The 20794-nt window shown below is 39.9% G+C and overlaps 1 protein-coding gene across 1 annotated transcript in view; it reads left to right on the top strand.

Annotated features, from left to right (window-relative positions):
- Positions 1 to 977: 977 nt before the first annotated feature.
- RAB3C (RAB3C, member RAS oncogene family) overlaps positions 978 to 20794 on the top strand; it is a 132878-nt gene continuing 113061 nt past the window's right edge. The window contains exons 1-2 of the mRNA XM_075078935.1: positions 978 to 1074; positions 9982 to 10209. Of these exons, the coding sequence (XP_074935036.1) occupies positions 1051 to 1074; positions 9982 to 10209 (252 nt within the window). The 5' untranslated portion in view covers positions 978 to 1050. The remainder of the gene's footprint in view (positions 1075 to 9981; positions 10210 to 20794) is intronic.

The following is a 20794-nucleotide window of genomic DNA, read 5'->3' as shown; positions in this document are numbered from 1 at the left end:
AGTGCCACCACCCCAACACAAAGATGCCATGTCCATGCGGGGCTGCTGCCATTGTACAGCCGCAAAGCCCTGTGCCTGCCTGCTGCTGGTTGTCAAAGGCTGGAGAAAATCCAAGTGTGGAAAGAGAAGGCAGGGACAATGGGATGTGAGGAAGAGGCGGAGAGATCATGGCGCGTGTAGGGAGCGTTACCATGCAACGGCGAGGACATCAACCAGCAGCCGCCACGCGAAGGGCGCCCGGCCTCGCTCGGCCCCGGGTCGGGAGGCGACGGGCAGAAGCGGGACCGAGGCACGGTGCGCACCGCGGGCACCCCCGCAGCGCGGGGCCGCGGCCGCCGAAGGCCCCCCGCGCCGTGCCCGGGACCCGCCCCCCTCCGCGCCCCGGGCGGTGCGGGCGCCCCCTGCCGGAGGGACGGGGCGGAGCGGGACCGCAGCGCCCACGGCTCCGGGATAAAAGGACGTGAAATGGCGGCGCAGCCCGGGCGGCCCCGCAAGAGGCGGTGCCGCGCACGGCAGTGGAGCGGGTTTGTCAGCCCCACTCCGGCCGAGCGACTCCGCGCCGCTCACGGAGAGCCGCTGCCTGCCGTGCCCGCCACTGCTCTCGCTCCGCCGCCCCGGCGCTGCTCCTCCGCCGCCTGGGGCGGTGGGGGGCAGCACATCGGTCCCGCCTCCGCCAGCTCCGTCCCTGCTTTCCGACTCAACGTGGGCAAACCGCCGCGTCGGGACCCCTTGCAGGGCGCCCCGAGCCGCCCGGCCTCTTCCCAGCACCGCCCACCGAGGCGGCGGGCCGCCGGGCGCAGCGCATCCCGGGAGCTGCAGTCCTTCCTCCCCGCCCTGGCGGCGGCGGGCGCGGGGGAGCGCGGAGGGGGGACTACAGCCCCCGGGGGTGCGCGGGAGGGAGGGGCGGTGCGGGGGCGGAGCGCGGACAGCTCCGGTGCTGATCGCGACGCGGGTTTGTCACCAGAGCCCGAGCGGGCGGCGGCGGCGGTTGTTGGCGAGCGAGGGTGAACGGCGAGCGGCAGCGGAGCGAGCGGCGGGCCGCGCCCGGCCATGAGGCACGAAGTGCCCATGCAGGTCGGTCACCGGGCCGGAGCCGGGCGAGCGGCGAGGCGGGCGGCGGGGGCAGCGCGGCCGAGAGGCGGGCGGTCGCGGGACGGGGCTGGAGCCCCTCCGCCTGCAGCCGCATGGCGGGGCCGCCGGGCCGGGCGCTCCCGGTGGTGGCCGGGGGGCGTGAGGGGGTGAGGGACCGCCTTGTGTGAGGGGCCCGGGGGTGTGTGTGAGGGGCCCCGGCATGTGTGTGTGAGGGGCTGCGTAGGGTGTCTGTGAGGGGCCCCGGCATGTGTGTGTGAGGGGTCCGGGGGGTGTGTGTGAGGGTCCCAGGCTCTGTGCGATGGGGCCAGAGGTGGCTGTGACCCTGTGAGAGGGGTCCTTGGCAGGTGGGGAGTGACTGCAGCCCACCGTGAGGCGGGGGTGCGGTGGGGCCCCCTCAATCCCTAAATTGGGGGACAGCTGGAATGGGAGGCTGGGCACCACCCTGCCATCGTGGCCACCAGTGGATTTTGGGTCTCATTTGGGCCAACCAAACCGCCTTTTACAGACACTGCCCTATGAGCATTGGTCACAGCTCCCCTGGGAGTGAATGGACTTAAGTTGTTAGGTGATGAGAGGTAACAAGGTCCCACCTGGATGTGCAGGAAGCTGGCACGATAACTCCACCTGTTTATTCAAGGAGCAGTTATCGTCTGCACCAGTTAGAGATGGCCCATGGCTAGAACTAGGGGTAGCAAAGAGGTGGCCCCTTTTTAGCAGCTTTTATATATGGAAAAGTATAATGCCCCTTAGCACTGGATAATTGGATGCAATACAGATACAAGTTAAACGTGCAGAGTTTTTAGCAGTTTCTAGATTGTTGGTTCAAAACAGTTTATGCTGTTGAACTGTACTTCAGTTATTAATTAGCACCTATTTTATAATCTCCTGCAGGAGCTCTGCGGGCCCCAGACTACACACTTGAACACATGATTGTTTTTTAATGGAAGATTGGTCATGTTACCAGTGGATCGGTAACAATCAATCCCACTGATTTTATACAGTGCAAAGAGCACTTCTGCAGTCTGCCATGATTTAAGTTACGAACTGCAGCTCTGTTAGCTAATATTCTTCATGCTGGATATCTACTCTGGCAGTAATAGAATTTCATCATGAAGGGAAGACCTACATCTTCTTCAATATGCATTGTTACAAGTTACATTGATACAGAGTTGGGTTTGCTTGACTTTGGACAGAGACTGATAATCCTATAAATCTTTTGCAGAGCAATTGCTTGGATGTCACATGCTGAAACCTTTCACCCAAAAAGATGCACTAGAAATAAGCCATTCTTCAGTAAGAATGTCTTTCAATTTTCTGATTGAAAACCAGCAATAATTAGGACGCTTTTTAAAATGCCTAGATCTGCATGCAACATGCATGTGTTGGAAATGTTTATGTGGTATTTGCCATTTATTTACACATGATAATTGAGATTCTGAAGTAATGTTTAGCATGTATTGGCTTTGGAAAGCATTTCATTAAAAGCAAATTTTGCTGGTAAAGGTTGACAACTACAGATTGGTCACTATTGCATTTGACATTTTTGGCAGGTGTTGAATTCACCAATGTTGTTAAATAGTTGTGGAAACAAAATGGTGGTACAACATTAAAATAAAATCTAAAGAAAGGAAGGTCCAGATGTAAAAAAAATGTACTTGACACATATCAGAGAACAGCTTCCTGGGGTTTCCTTATATGATTGCCAGTACAAACGGAATTATTGTTAAACATAATTGAAAAAAAGTCAGCAGAAATCACAGCCTTAGTATAAAAAGAAACAGTAGAGAGCTATAAAACCCCTACAAATTCCACTATTTCAAGCCTGGTGAGACGGTCAAACAGTGTCTATTTTTAAGCGTATCTCATCCAAAATTATAATCGCAAGTATCTTGATTTTTTGAAGACGTGAAAATGCAGTCTGGCAGATGAAGTTTGATTTAATTTCTAATTTCTGCATGTTTTTCTACTAACATTATTCCCAGCATACTAAAATATCATCTTATTAAAGATTCCAGTAAAACAATATTCTATTGCAGATTTTTCTTCCTAAGAGTTCTTCCCTTTTCCAACATCAGGCTAGTATGGTTGGGCCTTATCCAAATGTGGTTTAGACTGGCTGAACTAATTGCTTGGTTTATCTCTTTTAGCTATCTGATTTCCTGTTATATGAAACAAATGCAGTTGCTTCCTTGCACACAACAGATTTATGGAACAGTCTGTTACAGAGCTACCATCTCTGAATTGTAGGGCAACAGAAAGAGTGATCAAGTGTACGTCTTTTGATTGTGATAAAAACAACTCAGAGCAAAGTGTAAGCATTCTTTTCCATTTCCATGAAGCAATAATTAAAAAGAAAGCAAAAAGTTAAAATATTTTAGCAGAACAAGAAAAAAGGGCCTGTGCTGTGGCACTGTCTTTCATGTTTATGAATTCTTTGATTCAATCTCAAGCTCATGCCATTTCTCTGTAGTCAAGAAGGACCAACAATTACCAAAGGGCAGCCCAAACAGTCCTTCCAGAAAGGAATTACCTAGTGTAAAAGTTTGTTGTTGTCATCTGCTGGGTGTAATTGGAGCTGGGTCACAATTTGAGATGACTTTTCATTTTTCTAGCCATGTCTTCAAAGAGCAGATATAAGTTTTAGTCATGCTTATGGCCATGGAGAGGGCTTTGGTTTAGAAGTCAAAAACAATGAACTTTCTTTGCTGTGAAACATAGATGTCTGTATGGTTTCTGCATGTTCTTTTAAGAACTGGTCTGAACTAGATGAAATGTCTGTGATCTCTTGGTAGTTTTCCCTAAGGCTTTGGTGGTGCTTTCAAAAGTGAAGATTCAATGGGAAATTCTCAGCGATTCCTACACTGATTCACTCCCTTCAAGTTTCACTGCCTATCTGATTGTAGCATGCAAATTTTCCATATATCTGCACTTTTCCAAAATAAAAAAGTGGGAATGTAGTTTGAATAACCTGTTCTTACTGTTTATCAGAGCATTAATGGTGGTAGTTTGTAGAAAATGTTAGATCTCTAGAAACCCTCTCTTTCACTTGCCAGGGCATCAGATCATTTCAAAGGTGACTGGGGCTATAGAGGTGAGGGAAAACTAGGAAATAATTTGTAAATAATCTGCTTTGCCAAGGAAATAACTGAGAACATGTTCTTGTTAGCTTTTCATATCCTTTTGTCACTGACGATGGTTATACCCAGACAAAATAGGTTTATAACAGACACATCCACACACAATGGAGAAGGGCAATAGCAAGCAAAAAGGCTGCTTCCAGATATTTTAGAGCTTTTTATAAAATAATGATGAAAAAAGCCAGATCAAAGCTATTAGACACAGGAGTTAGCATGGCAATTCATCTCCTATCACTCAGGAAAATTATTAGTTCAGATTGGAAGCACTGGAGTTGAAGAGTCTGCCATGCCACTGAGTCCACAGAGCAAGTTATATACACCTTTTTGTTAACTGATCAACCTACATTTGGAGTTAGTCATCCTCTTTCTGTCACTACCCCTTTTTGGATGTGTACTGTGGAAGCTCATTGCCTTGCTGGTTAGATACTCCCTAATCTCCAGCTCAGAGGCACTCAGGGCTAGTTTCTACTGACTTCTTAATGTCCAATGTCTGCTCCAGTATGCATCAGTCTAAATAGTTGTCATCCCTAATGTTCACTCCAGATTACTATCTAGGGAAACAAAGTAATGTTTTGCTTAATCTTTTTTTTTTTTTTTTTTTTGGTAAGATTTTTCTCATAAGATAAGATCTTAATTCTTTTGGTCTTCCTAATAACCTTTTTCCATACTTTCCAGTTTGAACTCAGCTTTCATAAGCATGCTTGACCAGAATTGTTACTAATGGCATCTCACCAGTGCCTCAGGCAGTGGCATTAGTATTTAACTTTGTTTCTTCACCTGATGTGGTGGCTCTGGCAATTGAGAAGTTGCAGTCTTTGCTGGTCTCATGACCCTAAGTGCTGCACTAAATACGGCAAATGGCAGAGGGCTGTAGCCATCTCGTCTTCATTCTCGTTCCTACCCCCAGTAAATCCAAATTTGTTTCTACTGGAGTACCTGGCCTGACACAACTTGTATTTTCTTTTTTTCAGAGCTGCATTATTTTGGTGGCTTCTTGACATCCTGTGTTAGACTAACCCACTTAGGACTTTATCTCTGGTTTTGCTACTATTTAGAGAAGGGGATTTTGCTGTACAGCCTAGAGTGGGAATTGGAAATATGTTTCTTAAGCTACCCTTTTAATGGATAAGGTAAACTTATGTTAAAGAAAGACAAACAAGGTATAATGCCCTAGCTCACCACAAGCAGATTCACAAGAATCCATGTGCTAGAGCCTTGCCCAAACCATTCTTACTGCACCTTGCATTCTGCTGTCCTGGGCAGCTGCCAGCACGGTGGCCACGTTCATGCAACTTCTGCTGATATGAGGCAAGTTGAGCTTCTTTAAAATGTTTTAGACTCTCACCTCTCTTTATCTTCCCAATGTTCCCCAACTTGGCATTTCAGTATGCCACGTACAATAAAATTTCACATTTCTAACTACACCTTTCACACTGGGTTATGATATGCTTACACATATTAATAAATTTAACCTGATAATAACTTGAAGCAGATAAGCTTCTCCTGATGCTGCCAAGTACATTGGTTTACAAGCTGTGCTCTGCAGATGGCTGGCAATCTGTAAATTCCAAATAAGTGGCTGGTGCATTGTCCACTGAACTCTGTTAAGTCTTATTAATTGGTCAGTTAAAAATTAGATTATAAGGATTTGTGAGAACTGACTGTGGACTGCATCTGTGGATACTGATGTATTTGTTGAGAGCACACCAAAAGTAAGAGAAGTTAAGCAGCTTGCCCAAGACATAGAAAAAAGGAATACAAAACTCATAGGATACCTCTGAAAGAGTTAGGAATAAAATCAAATCTCTAGATTATTGGTCTGGTATTTTACCTAGGAAATCATTGATTTCTTTGTGACTGGGTTGTGTTGTCGTAGTGTTCTTGTATATAAGGATCTTGGTAACATTTTGACTACTCTGATGGTGGCATTTGATCTGCACATCAAAGACACTCACTTGCAGTGCATCCTACATACACTCTGGTGAGTTACAAACATTTTCCCATTGTATTCCATTGTTTCCATATCCATTGATTATGTTTGACTAATTATATTTTACAAAAACCAAAAAGATAACCTCACAAAAAGCTGCATGTGCAGGGAACTCTTTTTACTAAAATAAAGACTAAAGCCAGTTTCTTTTTAGAAAGCAATGGAAATGCATGTATTTCTACACTGTATATAGGAAAGGAGTGTTGCTTTTTGAAACATCTGTAAATATGCTAAACAGTTTCTATCTGTCTTTACTGTAGATAGAAACAAGGCATTTTCCCTGGGCTTTAAGACACGCCTGTTATTATAGTTTTTAAAAGAAAACAATGTATTTGGGAAATGCACACAGGAACGAACCTCAGTATTTTCCACCCCAGTTTTTCTTTCCTTTTGCACCATATTTTTCAGGGCAATTCATTCTGCATTACACATCCAGAGCGGGGTGAATATATAAGTGCAAAATGAAGTGATGTGTCAGCCAGGGAGGTCATGGCATGCTGCTTTGCTTAAGTGAGAAAGCTGTTCAGATTAATTCTGTCAAAGAATGAGGTAATCTAAGGCTATAAAGAGTAACATACCTAAGTGTTTTGTTATTATCATGAAGGTGGCAGGTGAACACCTACTTTTTCAGATATTTGTTCTCAACCAGGTTCTGTTCTAACCTCTTCTTTTGGGATCAAGGAAACAGCTGAACATAAGACTGGTGATTATTTCCAGCATCATTTCCAAAGGAATAACATAACATCAGCACTAGCTTCTTGACATTTCTTTGCCAAATGCCTCCATAGTAGGGACAAGTCCTGTTAGGAGTGAACTGACATATTAATATATTGGGAAGTGAGCTACAGTGCATCCCATGCTTACTCGAAGTCAGCAGCATGCATTTAAGAAAGAGAAGCACTGCAGTCATATTCACAAAGTTCAAGAGGACCAAGCAACGAGGTTTCCCTTAAAGTCGGCAGAAAAAGAGAGACTCTTCTAGAGTATCATTTAGAATGGGAGCTTAGTGTAGGTGATGTGAATTGTTGTCTGAATAATCTTTCTCTGTGCTTACTACAGAATGAGTGAGCTTGGGAAGTAATGGCAAAGTCTTAGCATGCATACAGAGTGTGATGTTTTTCCAGACTAGTACAGGCACTAGTAATTTTCTACAACTCATTTGGATTTTGGATACAAGAAAGGATCACTATTGGTACTCCAGGGAGACTGGCTTTCTAGGGTAAAGTTAGTCTCTCCAAACAGTTTGAATTATTGTCAATACCTCACTAATCATCTCATGGTTCCCCAGGTGGGAGGTGGAGCAGGTAGTCCTTTCCCATGCCTTTCCTATGCCTTCTGTATCCTGTAACAGGCAGACATATTCCTCCACCTGAAATAAAAGCTGGCTGCAATTCTGTGTTCAACTTGCCCATAATTCTACCTATGGTGCTGCAAGTAATGAATCCATAAGTTCAAGGCACACTGAAGGTGTTGGGGTTTATTTATTTTTTTTTTAAGGGCTTTTAAGGAAACTTTTAATACACATAAACCCATTCATTTAGAGGAGCACTGAAATTTCTTTGTATTGAAAATCTGTTTAAAACCATCCACAGGAAACACTTTCTTATGCAGGAAGGCTACATAATGTACAAAATTTAAGCAAGACTATTATTAGAATCCAGGTCTCCTGATTCCTCTGCTCACTGAATCATACTGTTCCTGAAGTGTTAGGTGTTAAAGTGCATGGGGATGAATTGTAAGGCACATAGGACTGAGGACAGCAAACAAAAGCTAAAATCCCTTTTTGTAAACCTTAAGCAAGTTGGAGAAGTTACATGGAAGGATATGATAAAATAAAAGAAGAAAACTATTCTTCTTCCTAGAAGTGGTAACTACTAGTTTCAGCAGCTGCATTACAGTGAGGAGACAGAAGGGCAGTGGAACAGGATGCTGGGGAAAGTGTACAGGTTACACACTGGCATCCCCAGCCACTGCACAGTCTTTTTTCTGCTGGACTTTATTGGCTTGCTGTTGCAAACTGTACACAACATCAGCATACTCTTCACTACTTTATAGCCAGTTGTGATTAGACTGGTATAAACAGCATTTGATTTTCTTTTTCTCATATTCTAAGCAAAACATCTCCAAATAGTTTTACAATAAGGGAGAGTAGTGAAGGTGGACAAGATTTGTTTCTGTCTTTTGCTATAGAAATCAGAAAGATGAAAGATTAGTGATGTGTATGCTTGGTCAAATTTAAGTTTTTGTTCTAAGACTTCTTTGTTGCATGCCTGTGAAAGAAGTGAATATTGAGGCCAATGCAAACACTCAGGGTGCAAGCATGTAGGTACCCAAGACTACATTTAAGTAGGAACTTTAGTCACTACCAAATAAAAGGGTAATTCTGAAACCAAACACTCCCTATGGCATTATTTGTGAAATATAAATCTTACACCAAATTTTCTCTCAAAAGCTCGCTCCTTCTACTGTCTCGTTCAGGACTGTTTGTCCTCACTTTTGTATGCCTCTTCAGTAGCCCAGAGAAGCTGTCGTATTGTTATTTCTACTATGAGACAGCAGAATTAGCTCAGAACATTTATGCAGTAATTGAAATTCTGGTGAGAAGTTTGGTTAGTGTGGAGCCCTCACCCTGGTTCCAGCTGTCCTATATGATTGCCCAAATGCACTCTGAGATGTCTAACTTACAAAGCTTTGCTGTGAGCTGCTTTTCCGTAAACCTATATGTGAGGATATGATGTCTGTCTTTCTGTATGAAATCAGTGTGCAAAAGTATTTCTTTTAGTATTGCCAAACTCCAAGAATTTAAAATCCTGACAGGGTCCCAAAATACTTGAGATTTTTTCTTAAAAAGCATATGAAATGAAGCACTACCTAGTTCTAAGTCCTTTATTTTTGCCATCTGATTTTTGAGCATCCCGAGTAGAATTTTTGTCAGGTTTTCAAGTTAATCCCTGCAACTCTGCTGAAAGACAAAAGTGTACATTTTATAAACGGAACTCAGGATCTTTGAAGTCCCTAGACCGAAATAAGCTTGCTATTAAGCAGTATTCAATAATCTGTACTTATTTCGGTGTTTTATATGGATTAGAAACGGTATGTTAGAACACAAACTTGAAAACATTGACAGCTGCCACTTATGTTGATGTTGCATTAACATTGCAAATTTCAAAACTATAAAACAGACTAGAACTAGAAAAAATCAAGACCTTATTTAAGAGGTATATACCCAACTCACTATTTAACTGAACTATGAAAGCTAGTAACGGCAAAATGCTTTGATTAAAGCTACAGGCATTACAAAAGACAGCAGCATATTTACAGTACAAGAAATGGTTCAATAATCTTATCAGGTGTAAAACACATTAAACTTTTGCATGGAAATATACCTCCTGTGTCATAATGCAGTATTGATCACTTATTTCCATCTTTTACAAGTGAAGTACCTTTGACTATATTTTCACTGTCTATTTCATTCATCACATTTTCTGAAGGTATATCTTTTTAATGATATACTCAAGGACTGCCCTGGATTTTTAGATTATTCTTTTTTTTTTGGTACCAGTCATCAGTGGTGTTTACATCCTCTTCTGCAACCAGAACTATTACCATGGATACAAGAATCATAAAAAAGAATTAAACGTCTGTGAACTTCCTCTTGATTTCATTCATAGCTGATATCAAAAACTCCAATAAAATCTAAATGTTTCCAGTTTTATATGATACAAGAGACAATAAACTATTTCTTTTTATTTTTAATTACAGATGGCATCTGCTCAAGATTCCAGATATGGCCAGAAAGACACATCTGACCAGAACTTTGATTACATGTTCAAACTGCTCATTATCGGCAACAGCAGTGTTGGGAAAACCTCCTTTTTGTTCCGATATGCTGATGATTCCTTTACATCTGCATTTGTAAGCACGGTTGGGATCGATTTCAAAGTAAAAACGGTTTTCAAAAATGAAAAAAGAATTAAGCTACAAATTTGGGTAAGCCAAAAATAATAATTCTATGAACTAAGCAAGCTGTAGCAGTTTGATAGATAGCATTTAAGCTACTGTAGGTTTGCATTGAATGTTATAGCATATATATATCTATGGCATCATAATGAAAAAGCAGTTAATTATTTCCTGCATCATTTTGCTGTCTCGAATAATAGAATGTAGGTGGTATTTTTAAGGTATTGAAGTACAGCAGAGTATATATTCTGAATTAAACTTCATTAAGAAATAACACAGGTTGACACATATTGATATCTGTGCAGTGAGGTATAAACAACTGTGCAATATATAATATTGAAAGTGATAAATGTTATTAAAAACCTTGAAATACCAGTTAGGGTCTGATTTCTTCCCACAAAAATTATAAATTCATGTAGGAGCTATGTTAGTGGATTCATAACAGAAGGCATAATTTTTTTGATCTGTTAGTTATGTTTGTTGTCCTGATCACCTGAAACACCTTCTCCTGAGGAAGAAAATGTGTAGAAAGAGAGAGCGTAACAGCGATGTTGCCCAAGTGTATAAAAACTCGTCTGTTGCCTACACCTTAGATGCGGTAGAAAGACACCAAATGTAGGAAAGTGTGATGCCAGGGAATAGGGCTTCCTTTCTGCAAACTTTTCTTAGAAAGAAAGGATACCCAAAATTCATTTATGCGTGAGCCACTGTTGCTCACACGTCCTAATTCTCGGGTCATAGGGTGATACTTACTTAAAGGAGACAGGGGGATAGCAGAACATTTAACAAAGTGGGACCTGGAGTTAAAGCTTCAGGCCTTTGCCATCTTCCCTGGGTACTTGAAGATTTTGAGCAATGCTTCTGTTGTGACATGTTCATAACAGCCTTATTAACCAAGATTCTCTTTTTTTGTGTGTGCATGAGTACAAGTAATTAAAAACTTTATTTAAAAATAGGCAGCCATTAAATACCAGGAAACCTGGGATCAAATATGACTAGTTCATCTAACATGTTTTAACAGCAGATAAACCTAATATCTTTTTAATATGCCACAAAGGTGAATTTCCTGGAGTTTCCTAGGCTATATCTCATTCATGTCTTTTTAGGTAGGCTTCAGCCCTTGATATCTCAGATCATTTTCTGTGCCCTCTAGGAACTGGAACACAGACTCTTTGCCTCTCAACTTCTCTATATTTTTAAGCTTAGATTTTCATAACAGTGCTACATACTAGGTAACGCTATGTCATGTGCGTGGTGCATGCTTTCATTGCAATAACTTACTAGTTCTGTTGTAGTACTTTAATGTTGGAGATTACATGGTAATTCACATTGACATTGCCTTATTATTTTTTTTATAATGGGGCAAGAAAATTGTGTTCACATTATGCACTTTACACAGTTCTGCTTTTAATCACCAACTATCCCCTACAATAGATATTTTTGTTCACGTCTCTCCTAGAAAAAGCAGCCTTAGTTTATATTGTATTAATGTGATTAGTTTGACACTGGTATATTTCTCATAATGTCTCTCCACAGCACAGATATGTGCTTGGCTCAGAGCAGTCCAGTAATATAAATGTGTTCAGGGCTATCCATGGCACAGGGAGGATGTAGCAGCTGTATTCTTGCCAGCTGGAATAAACTTTCATTTCTAGCAAAACTGATATTTTGTGCTTCTTTGCATGGCAGTAACATGAAGAGTCCAAACGGACTCTGACAGTCCTTGCCTGAAAACACTTGAAATGAGTGCAACAAACACAAGGGCTCCATGTCCCTTAGGGAAGAGGGAACAGAGGCTCAGAACATGGAAGAGACCTGCCTAAAGTCACCTACCAAGACGTAGGGTGAGAGACAAGACTTCAGATCTTACTTTCATGCTAAGACTTTCTACACCAGCCAGCACTGCATCTTGGTTTTGTTTTTTTTCCCATTAAAATTCTAATGCCAGTTCTTAAAAGGCCTTGTCATTGCCAAATTAACTCAAATTGCAACAGCTTACTATTGCTGTTTGCACTTTTTAGATGGTGTATTCTGCATTGGAGCATTGTGCTGCAGTTATGCTTACTAGTAAATCGATTGACTGTTGCACCTCTGGGAGTTTAAATAAAATCAGTTAAGTATCTCAGAAAGCTATTTTAGTGCATGAAATCTGAAACAGAGCACTATTACCCCATCTTGTAAGCAGTATCAATAGCTGTATTGTTCTTAATATGCAGTATCTGTATATGGAACATCTGTCTATATTATATAATCCTTTATGACTTTTCTTTGATTCTGCAAATGTCTTTCTAAAATGGATAGTACTCCTGCAATATCTATTTCAACTTCAGACTGCATTTATGAAAGACCATTTATATTAGATGAAATATAAAATTGAATGAATCATAGTGAGTGTGATTTGATGTTAATTCTGAGTAGAAACATGCATGAGGTTAAAACACCTCCTTCAGAATCACTGGCAAAGTATTTGGTGACATCATGTGATAAATGGTATTCAGCATATGTGAAATAAAACATTCTGAAAAATCTCACTGATTTGAGTAATCAGAAGAAACTGGAAGTACAATTTTAAAATGTGTTCTGAATGATGACATCAGAACTTAATTACTTTGCCATGTACTGCAGTGAAGAAATACATGAAATGTCACTGCTCTGCTGTCCTTGCCTGGCAGTAAGGTGCAGAAATGTGTAAATAGTAATGCTGTTAACTCACTAAAATTCCCTAGACAGAGGCACAGTTAATCCAACATGTGTCCTGTTACAAGTTTGTACATATTCTTCTAGGACAGAGAGTTAAACTTCACATTTAATTGCCCTTTCAGCATGATACTTTGTGTTCAACTTAAGGTATGTTGGAGCCTGAAAACTGATTTCCTCAGAATAAGACTCTCATAGGCTTACCAGTGAATGGTGCAAGTTTGTTTGAAATTCAGCATGGGCACTCAAGGAAGCAGAGTCATTATTTCTTAGTAAAATTCACTGTGTGATTATCACAGATGAACTAGCAAGGGTTAACAGGTTGAAGTAGGTACTGTCTTAAATACTGGGATGCCTGCAGGTCTTTTGTTTGTCTGAGTTTTTTTCTTGCTTAGAGGCAATGGTTTCTTGTTCTTTGATTCAAAGGAGCTAACTGAATTGTCTTCTTTCATTGTTCAAGTCAGGGATGATGAGGCTCTCTCTGGTACTTACCTTTATATCTTGGTTTGTGGTCAGGAAGAGCCTGCTGGGAGCACTGTAACATTTGATTTCTTCTCAGCCAAACACCTTCTTTCCACTATATTTCTTTCTGGAACTGAGAGAGGTTCAGAGTTCAAGTGCTATATTCATTAGTGATAGCACATTACCTTGTCATAGCACCATCAGCTGGCCTGAAATTTCGTTTTGTGGCAAGTTATAGATGTGACAATCCTGGTATGGACATTAGAAAGACAGCATATTGACAGGTTTTTTACCTTTTAAAGGACAGATATCCATTTAAAAAAAGGTGTTTTACCTAAAAAGGTATTGATTTCTCAACAGAAACTGCAAGAAATTTTGGAAAAAAATTGTGTCTGTATGTGGCACACGTGCATAGGATAAAAGTCCATCAGAGGACTTTAGGATGTTTTACAGTGTCAAACAATAAACAGCAATATGTTTTACTCCATTTGGTTTAAGCTAGTAATATGAAAGGAACGGGACTTAAGCTGTAAGATTCTTTTGGTTTCAAACTGCTAGTTTTCAAGTGATGTTGAATTCGAAAAATGGCTGATCAGTACTAATTCTGACAAAAATACATGCTAAAGAAAATTATTCAAAGCTCAAATACATGCAAATCAGAAAATAAAATTAAGTTTAACTTTATAAATGTATCACTGTATTCATTGTATATTCCATATACCCTGTAGCTGTGATGTCATAAAGGTTTGCATGTCTTTTGTAAACTCTGTCAATGGTTTAATAGAAATAACAGACTGCAAGGGCTTATGGAGAAAATAAAGGCTAATTTGGACAGTAGAGTTTGTTAGCTAACATTTGTCAAAATAAATCATTAAATAGGGTAAAAAAGGAAAAATAAAGTGCAGATATTGATTCCTAGAAAACAGAATAAGATTTACAGACAGGTCAACATATTTGTTTAATGGACAGTGTATCCATACAACGTCTTTAGCTCATGTTTAAGATTTAGTTGATCAGAATTCTCATGTGATTTCTAACTAACTTCAGTACAAATTTTGTTTGAGGAATAAAGCATCAAGTTTTCCTTCTCTGATCTGTTTATTACACAAAAATGCACTCACTGCATTCATGCAGTACTATTTGCATAGTTTCTATCTGATTGTAGCACTTTGGTGCAAGTATCAAATAAGAACACTGCACTGCCTTTTGCTGCTTAGATGGCTTTTCCCTGGGACTAGCCATAGACTTATGAACTATGATCACACACAAATGAAAGATATCCTCCTAGACAAGACAGTGTTAGAGCTGCTTGTGTCAACATACCCTTCCTAGAACTGTGTGTGACAGTTTCATTTGATATCCAAAATATTGCTGTCTTCACATAAACTGTTTTCTATAAATTGCCATAGAGCTTAGGGACTAAGTGAGGACTAGGTTTTATAGGCTGAATGAGGAAATCCAATGTGATAATTCAATAATTAAAACTATAGTACCTGTAAAAAAAATCTATAAATGTTAGGCAACTAATTCCCTAGCAGTGCTTTAGCAGTAAAAAGAGACTCAGTTAAAATGAGGCTAATTGTGTGTGCATGTGCATGCTTGTGCATGTGCATATGTGTATCAGAGGGGTCTGTGGGAGTACCAGTATGAATGAAAATTGCCTTGATATTGGAGCATTTAAGGGCTATCCCACACTAACTTGCAAGTGTGGAGGCAATGCAATATTGCAGAAATATCCTGGAACAGTGATTAAGGCTATAGCATCAGTGCAAGAATCACTAAATACATTGGTTCAAAAGAAAGGACACTAAAGCTGAAGCAATAAAAAGGTAGTTAAGAGTAGCGTGTGGAGATAGCAGATAGCAAATGTAGCAAATGTTTCATCATAGGAATTTCAGGGCCTGATTTTGTCACATCTGACTCATCTGAGTATTTTTAATTAGTATGATAGCCACATCAAAGTTTATTTCGTTATCCCTTTCTCAGGTGCTGGTGACAATGTGCAGCTGCTGCTTTGAATACACAGTCTTCAGTGCCAAACAAGATCCTGGCAGTGTAAAATGCATCGCAGTTCAGGCAGACTTCAGTGCAAAGAGCATATGCTGTATGTGTTGTGAGACTGTCCACATTGGCAAGATGGCACTTTCAAAATTTATATACTTTTATTTAAAAAGTAGCACTGGTTATTCAAATATTGATATGACATTACAATTTTACTGCTATATAAAGCACATCTTGAGGGTTTCAGACATTGGCTCTAAACACAACTCAGAAAAAGGATGGTGCCTACCACTTCAGCACCCTGGCTAGAAAGTCCTGTGGCCTGATCTCATGTGCTTGCTTTTACACTCATATGCACCAAAGTGGCTGCAAACTCCGGGCCTCAGATAGTTTGGAGAGGAAACTTGAGGTAAATATCAATGCAACTAGCCTTAAACTCCACTATTTTTCCCAATATTCCAATGGTTCTGTGAAAGCTTTCTGTAATATTAGGTCACAAAACTATTACAAAGTTCTGTCCTTTACAAAACCCTCTATTGCCTACTTCAACAATTTTTCTGTATAGCCTTGTTTGCTGCATGCAGATCAGGTCCTCGTGACCAGCTTAGCACTATATATATCATAGACGGACTTTAAATATTCTTTGACAAAGACTCCTGTTATCAGTAAAACGACACATCTGTATTCAAAGGCAAAAATTAACTGGAAAGGGAAGGTGCCATTTAGCATAATTAAAATTCTAAATAAGGCTTGTCTTGCTGTTTAAGTGGAAATTTCCATGGGGGTTCTTTAAGCGAAATGGAGCTAGTTTAATACACTCTCTAGAACAGTTTTCTTTAGTGTGTCTTAGGCAGTTTTCTGCATCAGACTCCTGGGGATTGCATCTTGCATTTAGGCCAACAAATCATCATCCTGCCAGAACTGAAATAATTGCAGCTCACCCTGAACTGTGACCAGGCAGTCTGGTGTAACATTTTTTCAGCTGCCTTTGCCTGCCACATCATGATCTGTGATTCACCACCTTTCCCATGTAGGGAAGCATATACCAGTGGAAGAACTGTCATGGACCAGTACTTACCTGTGTGCAAGCATCATATAGATGCTACATAGGCTCTTTAAAAACTGGTGATGAGAAAGGGAAAGGGAAGATAGAAAAGTCTTTCATACATGTGTACCTGAATAGGAAGATATTTGATTTTGCTTGAAGTGAGGATTCAGGATGGGAAGGAAAAATGGAATGGCATGATTTTGCTGTGATAGTGTCTGAAGTAAGAGCAATAACTTTGTGCTAATGTTGAAAAACAAATAATCTATTTTAATTGTTGAGGTTCAATAAAATTTAGAGAAATCTGACAGTAAACTTTAAACTGCAACTCATACTTACTAAGCTATCATTTTAAAAAGCAAGAATAAATTTATTTCTAAAATGAAATTAATGTTGACAGCATTCCTTAAAGTGAAATCAACCATGCTGCCAGGTCCTGTGAACCATTTCAGTGGCATGTTTAAGACATCTGTAGAGCTGTAGTGAACCTACAAAGGAAAGAAAAAAAGCCCATACAGGATCTTCGTTGCATTTAAATAAGATTCATGTTGTAGATTACAGCAAATATTGCCCTCTTGCTGTGCAGTTGTTGCTTTGAAATCGGGGGACCAGAGCCTTGTATGGGAGGCATAATGTAAATACCATGAAAAGGGGAGTGTAGAAGCAGTATTTAAAGCCCACTTTTGCCTTCTCCTTCTGCTCAGTTGAAGCTGTTTTCCTGTGCTGTTAGACCAGCTTGAAGTCATTGTGAAATTATGCTGGTTTGAGAAGGGTGCAAGTGACAGAGAGAAGATGGAGGTCACACAAAAGCAGCTAATTTTTATTTAATGCTGCCCAGTTTGTACTATGTTCTGGAAGTAAGCTTAAGTGTATTCTGTAAGAAGCCAGAGCCATAAGGGGCTCTGTGTCATGTCAGCATAATGTTTGTAGGAGCTAACCCATTATGGACAATTCACCCAGCTTTTACATGTGAAATGATAACATCAAGTAAAACAGCATCCCTGGAGGATTTAGCTCTGTACTTACATTTCTTGGTCAGCTGAAAAAATCAGTTAGGATATTGGTTGCATGTTTTTTCTAGTAGAGAAGCTGCTTTTTCCACTTTTCTTTCTTTTCAATGTAGTTGAAAGCTAATCTCCTTCAATCTTCTCTGAATAAATATATTATTCTTCTGTAGTCATCTAGGTATTTTCTGGTTTAACCCAGATTGTTTTATTACTCACTGCTCATAAACAAATTCTTTCCACAGTTTTCACCTGTTATGACTTTATTTCTTCATTAATTGCAGTTTGTGAAATACAGAGAATTCTGTCTCAATTAGTTCAGTCAACAGCTCAGATGGAAGTTGTCAATGGTGTAATGTAGCCAACTGTTTTACTCTAAAATTAGGATGGTACCTAGGTATAGAGTTCTTACTTTCCTGTCCATCAGGTTATTATTTAAGTGTATTTATAAAAAGAAAAAGGAATTTAGGTCTGTCACAGGAAATTAGTTGCTCTGTTCTGACAATGAGAATGATACTTGGTGGGCATTTTTGCCCAATATAGATTGGATATTATTGACTTTGGTTTATTTTATTTGTAAATAATGCCAACCCTAAAGAAAGGAGTACGAAGTAACTTCTCTTAGGGGTTTCTGGTTTCCCTTTCTAGACGGTTTGGTCTATCACACTGGCTAGGAAGGCCAATATTTGTTCAGCTTAATAAATCATTCTAGGATGAGCTGAGGTAAAAAAATCTTGGAAGCGTAATATTTTATAATTCTATATTCACCTATAATTTGGAGTCGTATTTTCTGCAGTCCCCTGAAATCTTATGAGATTGCTTATTTCTGATGTCTTCTCCAAAAGATATTAAAATTCTAGTCATCATGCAAGACTTCTTAACAGCAATAAGTGCAGTTTACTTCAAATGGAATTTCTTTAGAGGAATCTGTTTGTGATGAGTGTTCCTAGACTTTAGTGGATATGATCACACATGAGATGGCTTCATCTATGCTGTGAACTAGAAATGCGAGAGTGAAGTGTGGAAACATCCCTGTAGGCTGGATGTAAATGTAAGAGTCTTTAACTGTATGAACAAAAGGGATCAAGGAAATTTCCTGGAGAAAATAGTTTGGTAATTAAAAGAAGGGTGGGTAAGGAACCAATGACAAGCTGTCTTGACAGGAGAGGACATCAGACTTAGAATGCATTGTGGAAAGGTTTTAGGACTTAAATAGTTAGTAAACTTAGTATCTAGTAGGTATATGTTAATAAAACTTGTTAATGATGGGAAGTTGGGAAGTGTTACCAGTATAGGAGAGGATCAGTATATCATACAGAAAAAAATAGTGTCTTTCAAGTGTCAGGTAATAGAAATGTAATTAAATTTAATAGTACCAAATTGGGCACTTTGAGAGCAACAATAAGAAATAATTTTATAAACTAGAAATTAATCAGCTAGCAACCGCTGAAGAAAGTCATGATCTGGGTATATGAGAAAGAGAAAGGATTCCTACCAACAATCCAATGAAAGATAGTTAATATAGCTCTTGTGTGTGCCTGGTGAAGTATTTCCAGAGGAAATGGGTCTATTCCATTATCTAATGCACTGGAGATAGAGATACTTCATACGGAGAAAGGAACTCAAAATGAAGACAGGTGCAGAAAAAAACCCTTTTGTAATTTGTAGAGGAACTAAAGGAAATAGAAGGAAACAAAAAATGTGGAATTTTTACTCTAGAAAACAACGGCAAGACTAGTGCTTTGATTTTTGATTAAGTAATTTTTTTCAATAAATGTACTTAATTTTGTCCAAAACACACAATTCTCTGCTGAGAAAGAGTTCGTATGGGAAAAATATGTAGGCAGGCCTGTTATTTATATGACATCAATGTTCTGTCGGAAGAAATCTGTAACAAATTAATAGGATATGGACTGATGATCTGTATAATAGACAGAGGCATTCATGAATTGCCTTAGAAAACATGTGTGGAGTTGGGCTGACAAATGGCACATGCACTGCTCTGAATGTTCCCAATTGCTCCCTCCCCAAATATGAAGTAGAAATTATTGTTTGTATCGTATTTGAATCTGGCAGTGGTCTGTCTTACAGTACCTCAAGGACTCAAGTATTTGTCTTGCCTCATGTCCATGAGCCACCATCCTTCTTGTTCTTATTTAGGCTAAATCCCTTTCAGAAAGTCCATCCATGCAGGTGCTAAGAATGCTTTTTTCACAGCACTCTACTTCAGGTAGTTGAATGAAATGAGGGGGGTCAGGATAGTGTCATTAGCTGGTAGCATGCCATAAGATAGAACTGGTGGCAGGTAGGAAGAGTCATAACAGAAGCGTGACTCAAGGGGGATCAAAAGAAAATCAATTTGGTCATTGGATAAGATGAGTCTGGTAGACAAACTCACTAGACAGCAGCTGAGTGTGATCATGTCTGCCATGTTGCAGGGAGTACAGAATCTATCCAGGCGGAAAGGCATTTAAAAGATCACATAACGGCAAGGGGGAGTTATAGTTGCTTTGGCTGGGAAATGGAAAGGCTGAGAAAACCAGTATTGTGCTAATTAGAGGGGAAGAGAGGAAAACTTTATGTGATTGAAGCATATATGAGGAGTCCTGTGAAGATGAATGTCAAACCTGAAGCAAGACAGTAATTAACAGCCTGAAGGATAAAAAGACCTTGCAGATAAGTCAGGTAGTCCAGGAGAAATGCCTCTGCGCTGAAGATAATGAATGCCATTATGATTGTACAGGAACAGGAGTCTTAAAAGCTAAATGGAAGAAACAATGATAGAAGATGACATCTGTAATAAACACCCTTAATTGGACATCATCTCTGGGGATTAAACCCATATATATTTTAGAGCTAAAATCATGAGTGCTTCTTTCTTTATTTGAAAGTCGACGACTGCCTACAGAAATGTCCTGGTGTAAACCAGCCATTATAAGGGCTGGCCTATATGAGAGGAATGAGCCTGTGATTTTAGAGAGATAGAAGGAAAAAAACCTGGAATCTCTTTATACATTCTTTCAGTCCCATGCATGTAGAAAAGCAATGGAAGTTCTTACTAAATGACATTCCATATGGTAAAAACTTACATGAGTAGTAAAGAGAAGTCTGGGTAAATCCATGTAAGAGTATTTATAGACATAGAAACTACTTCTAGCTCTTCAAATCACAGATCTGCATGTGGTTCGACCTTGCTGTTACAATTTTCCCTAAGCATTTAGTCATCAACACTGTTACAGAGGACACCAACTAGATGTACTTTTGATCTGACCCAGCAAGACTGGTCATGCATAAATGTTTATTTACCTGTGAAACATCAGTTTTTTGCCTTCTTCCAGGAAAAGCGTCCCTGTTTTTTGTGAAGCTGTATTTCCTAGCTAGAAAAGTACAAGAAAATTCAGTCACA

Source organism: Phalacrocorax aristotelis, chromosome Z, assembly GCF_949628215.1.
Source record: "Phalacrocorax aristotelis chromosome Z, bGulAri2.1, whole genome shotgun sequence".
Classification (NCBI taxonomy): domain Eukaryota; kingdom Metazoa; phylum Chordata; class Aves; order Suliformes; family Phalacrocoracidae; genus Phalacrocorax; species Phalacrocorax aristotelis.
Note: the sequence above shows the minus strand (reverse complement) of the source record. Positions and strands in the feature narration are given on the sequence as shown.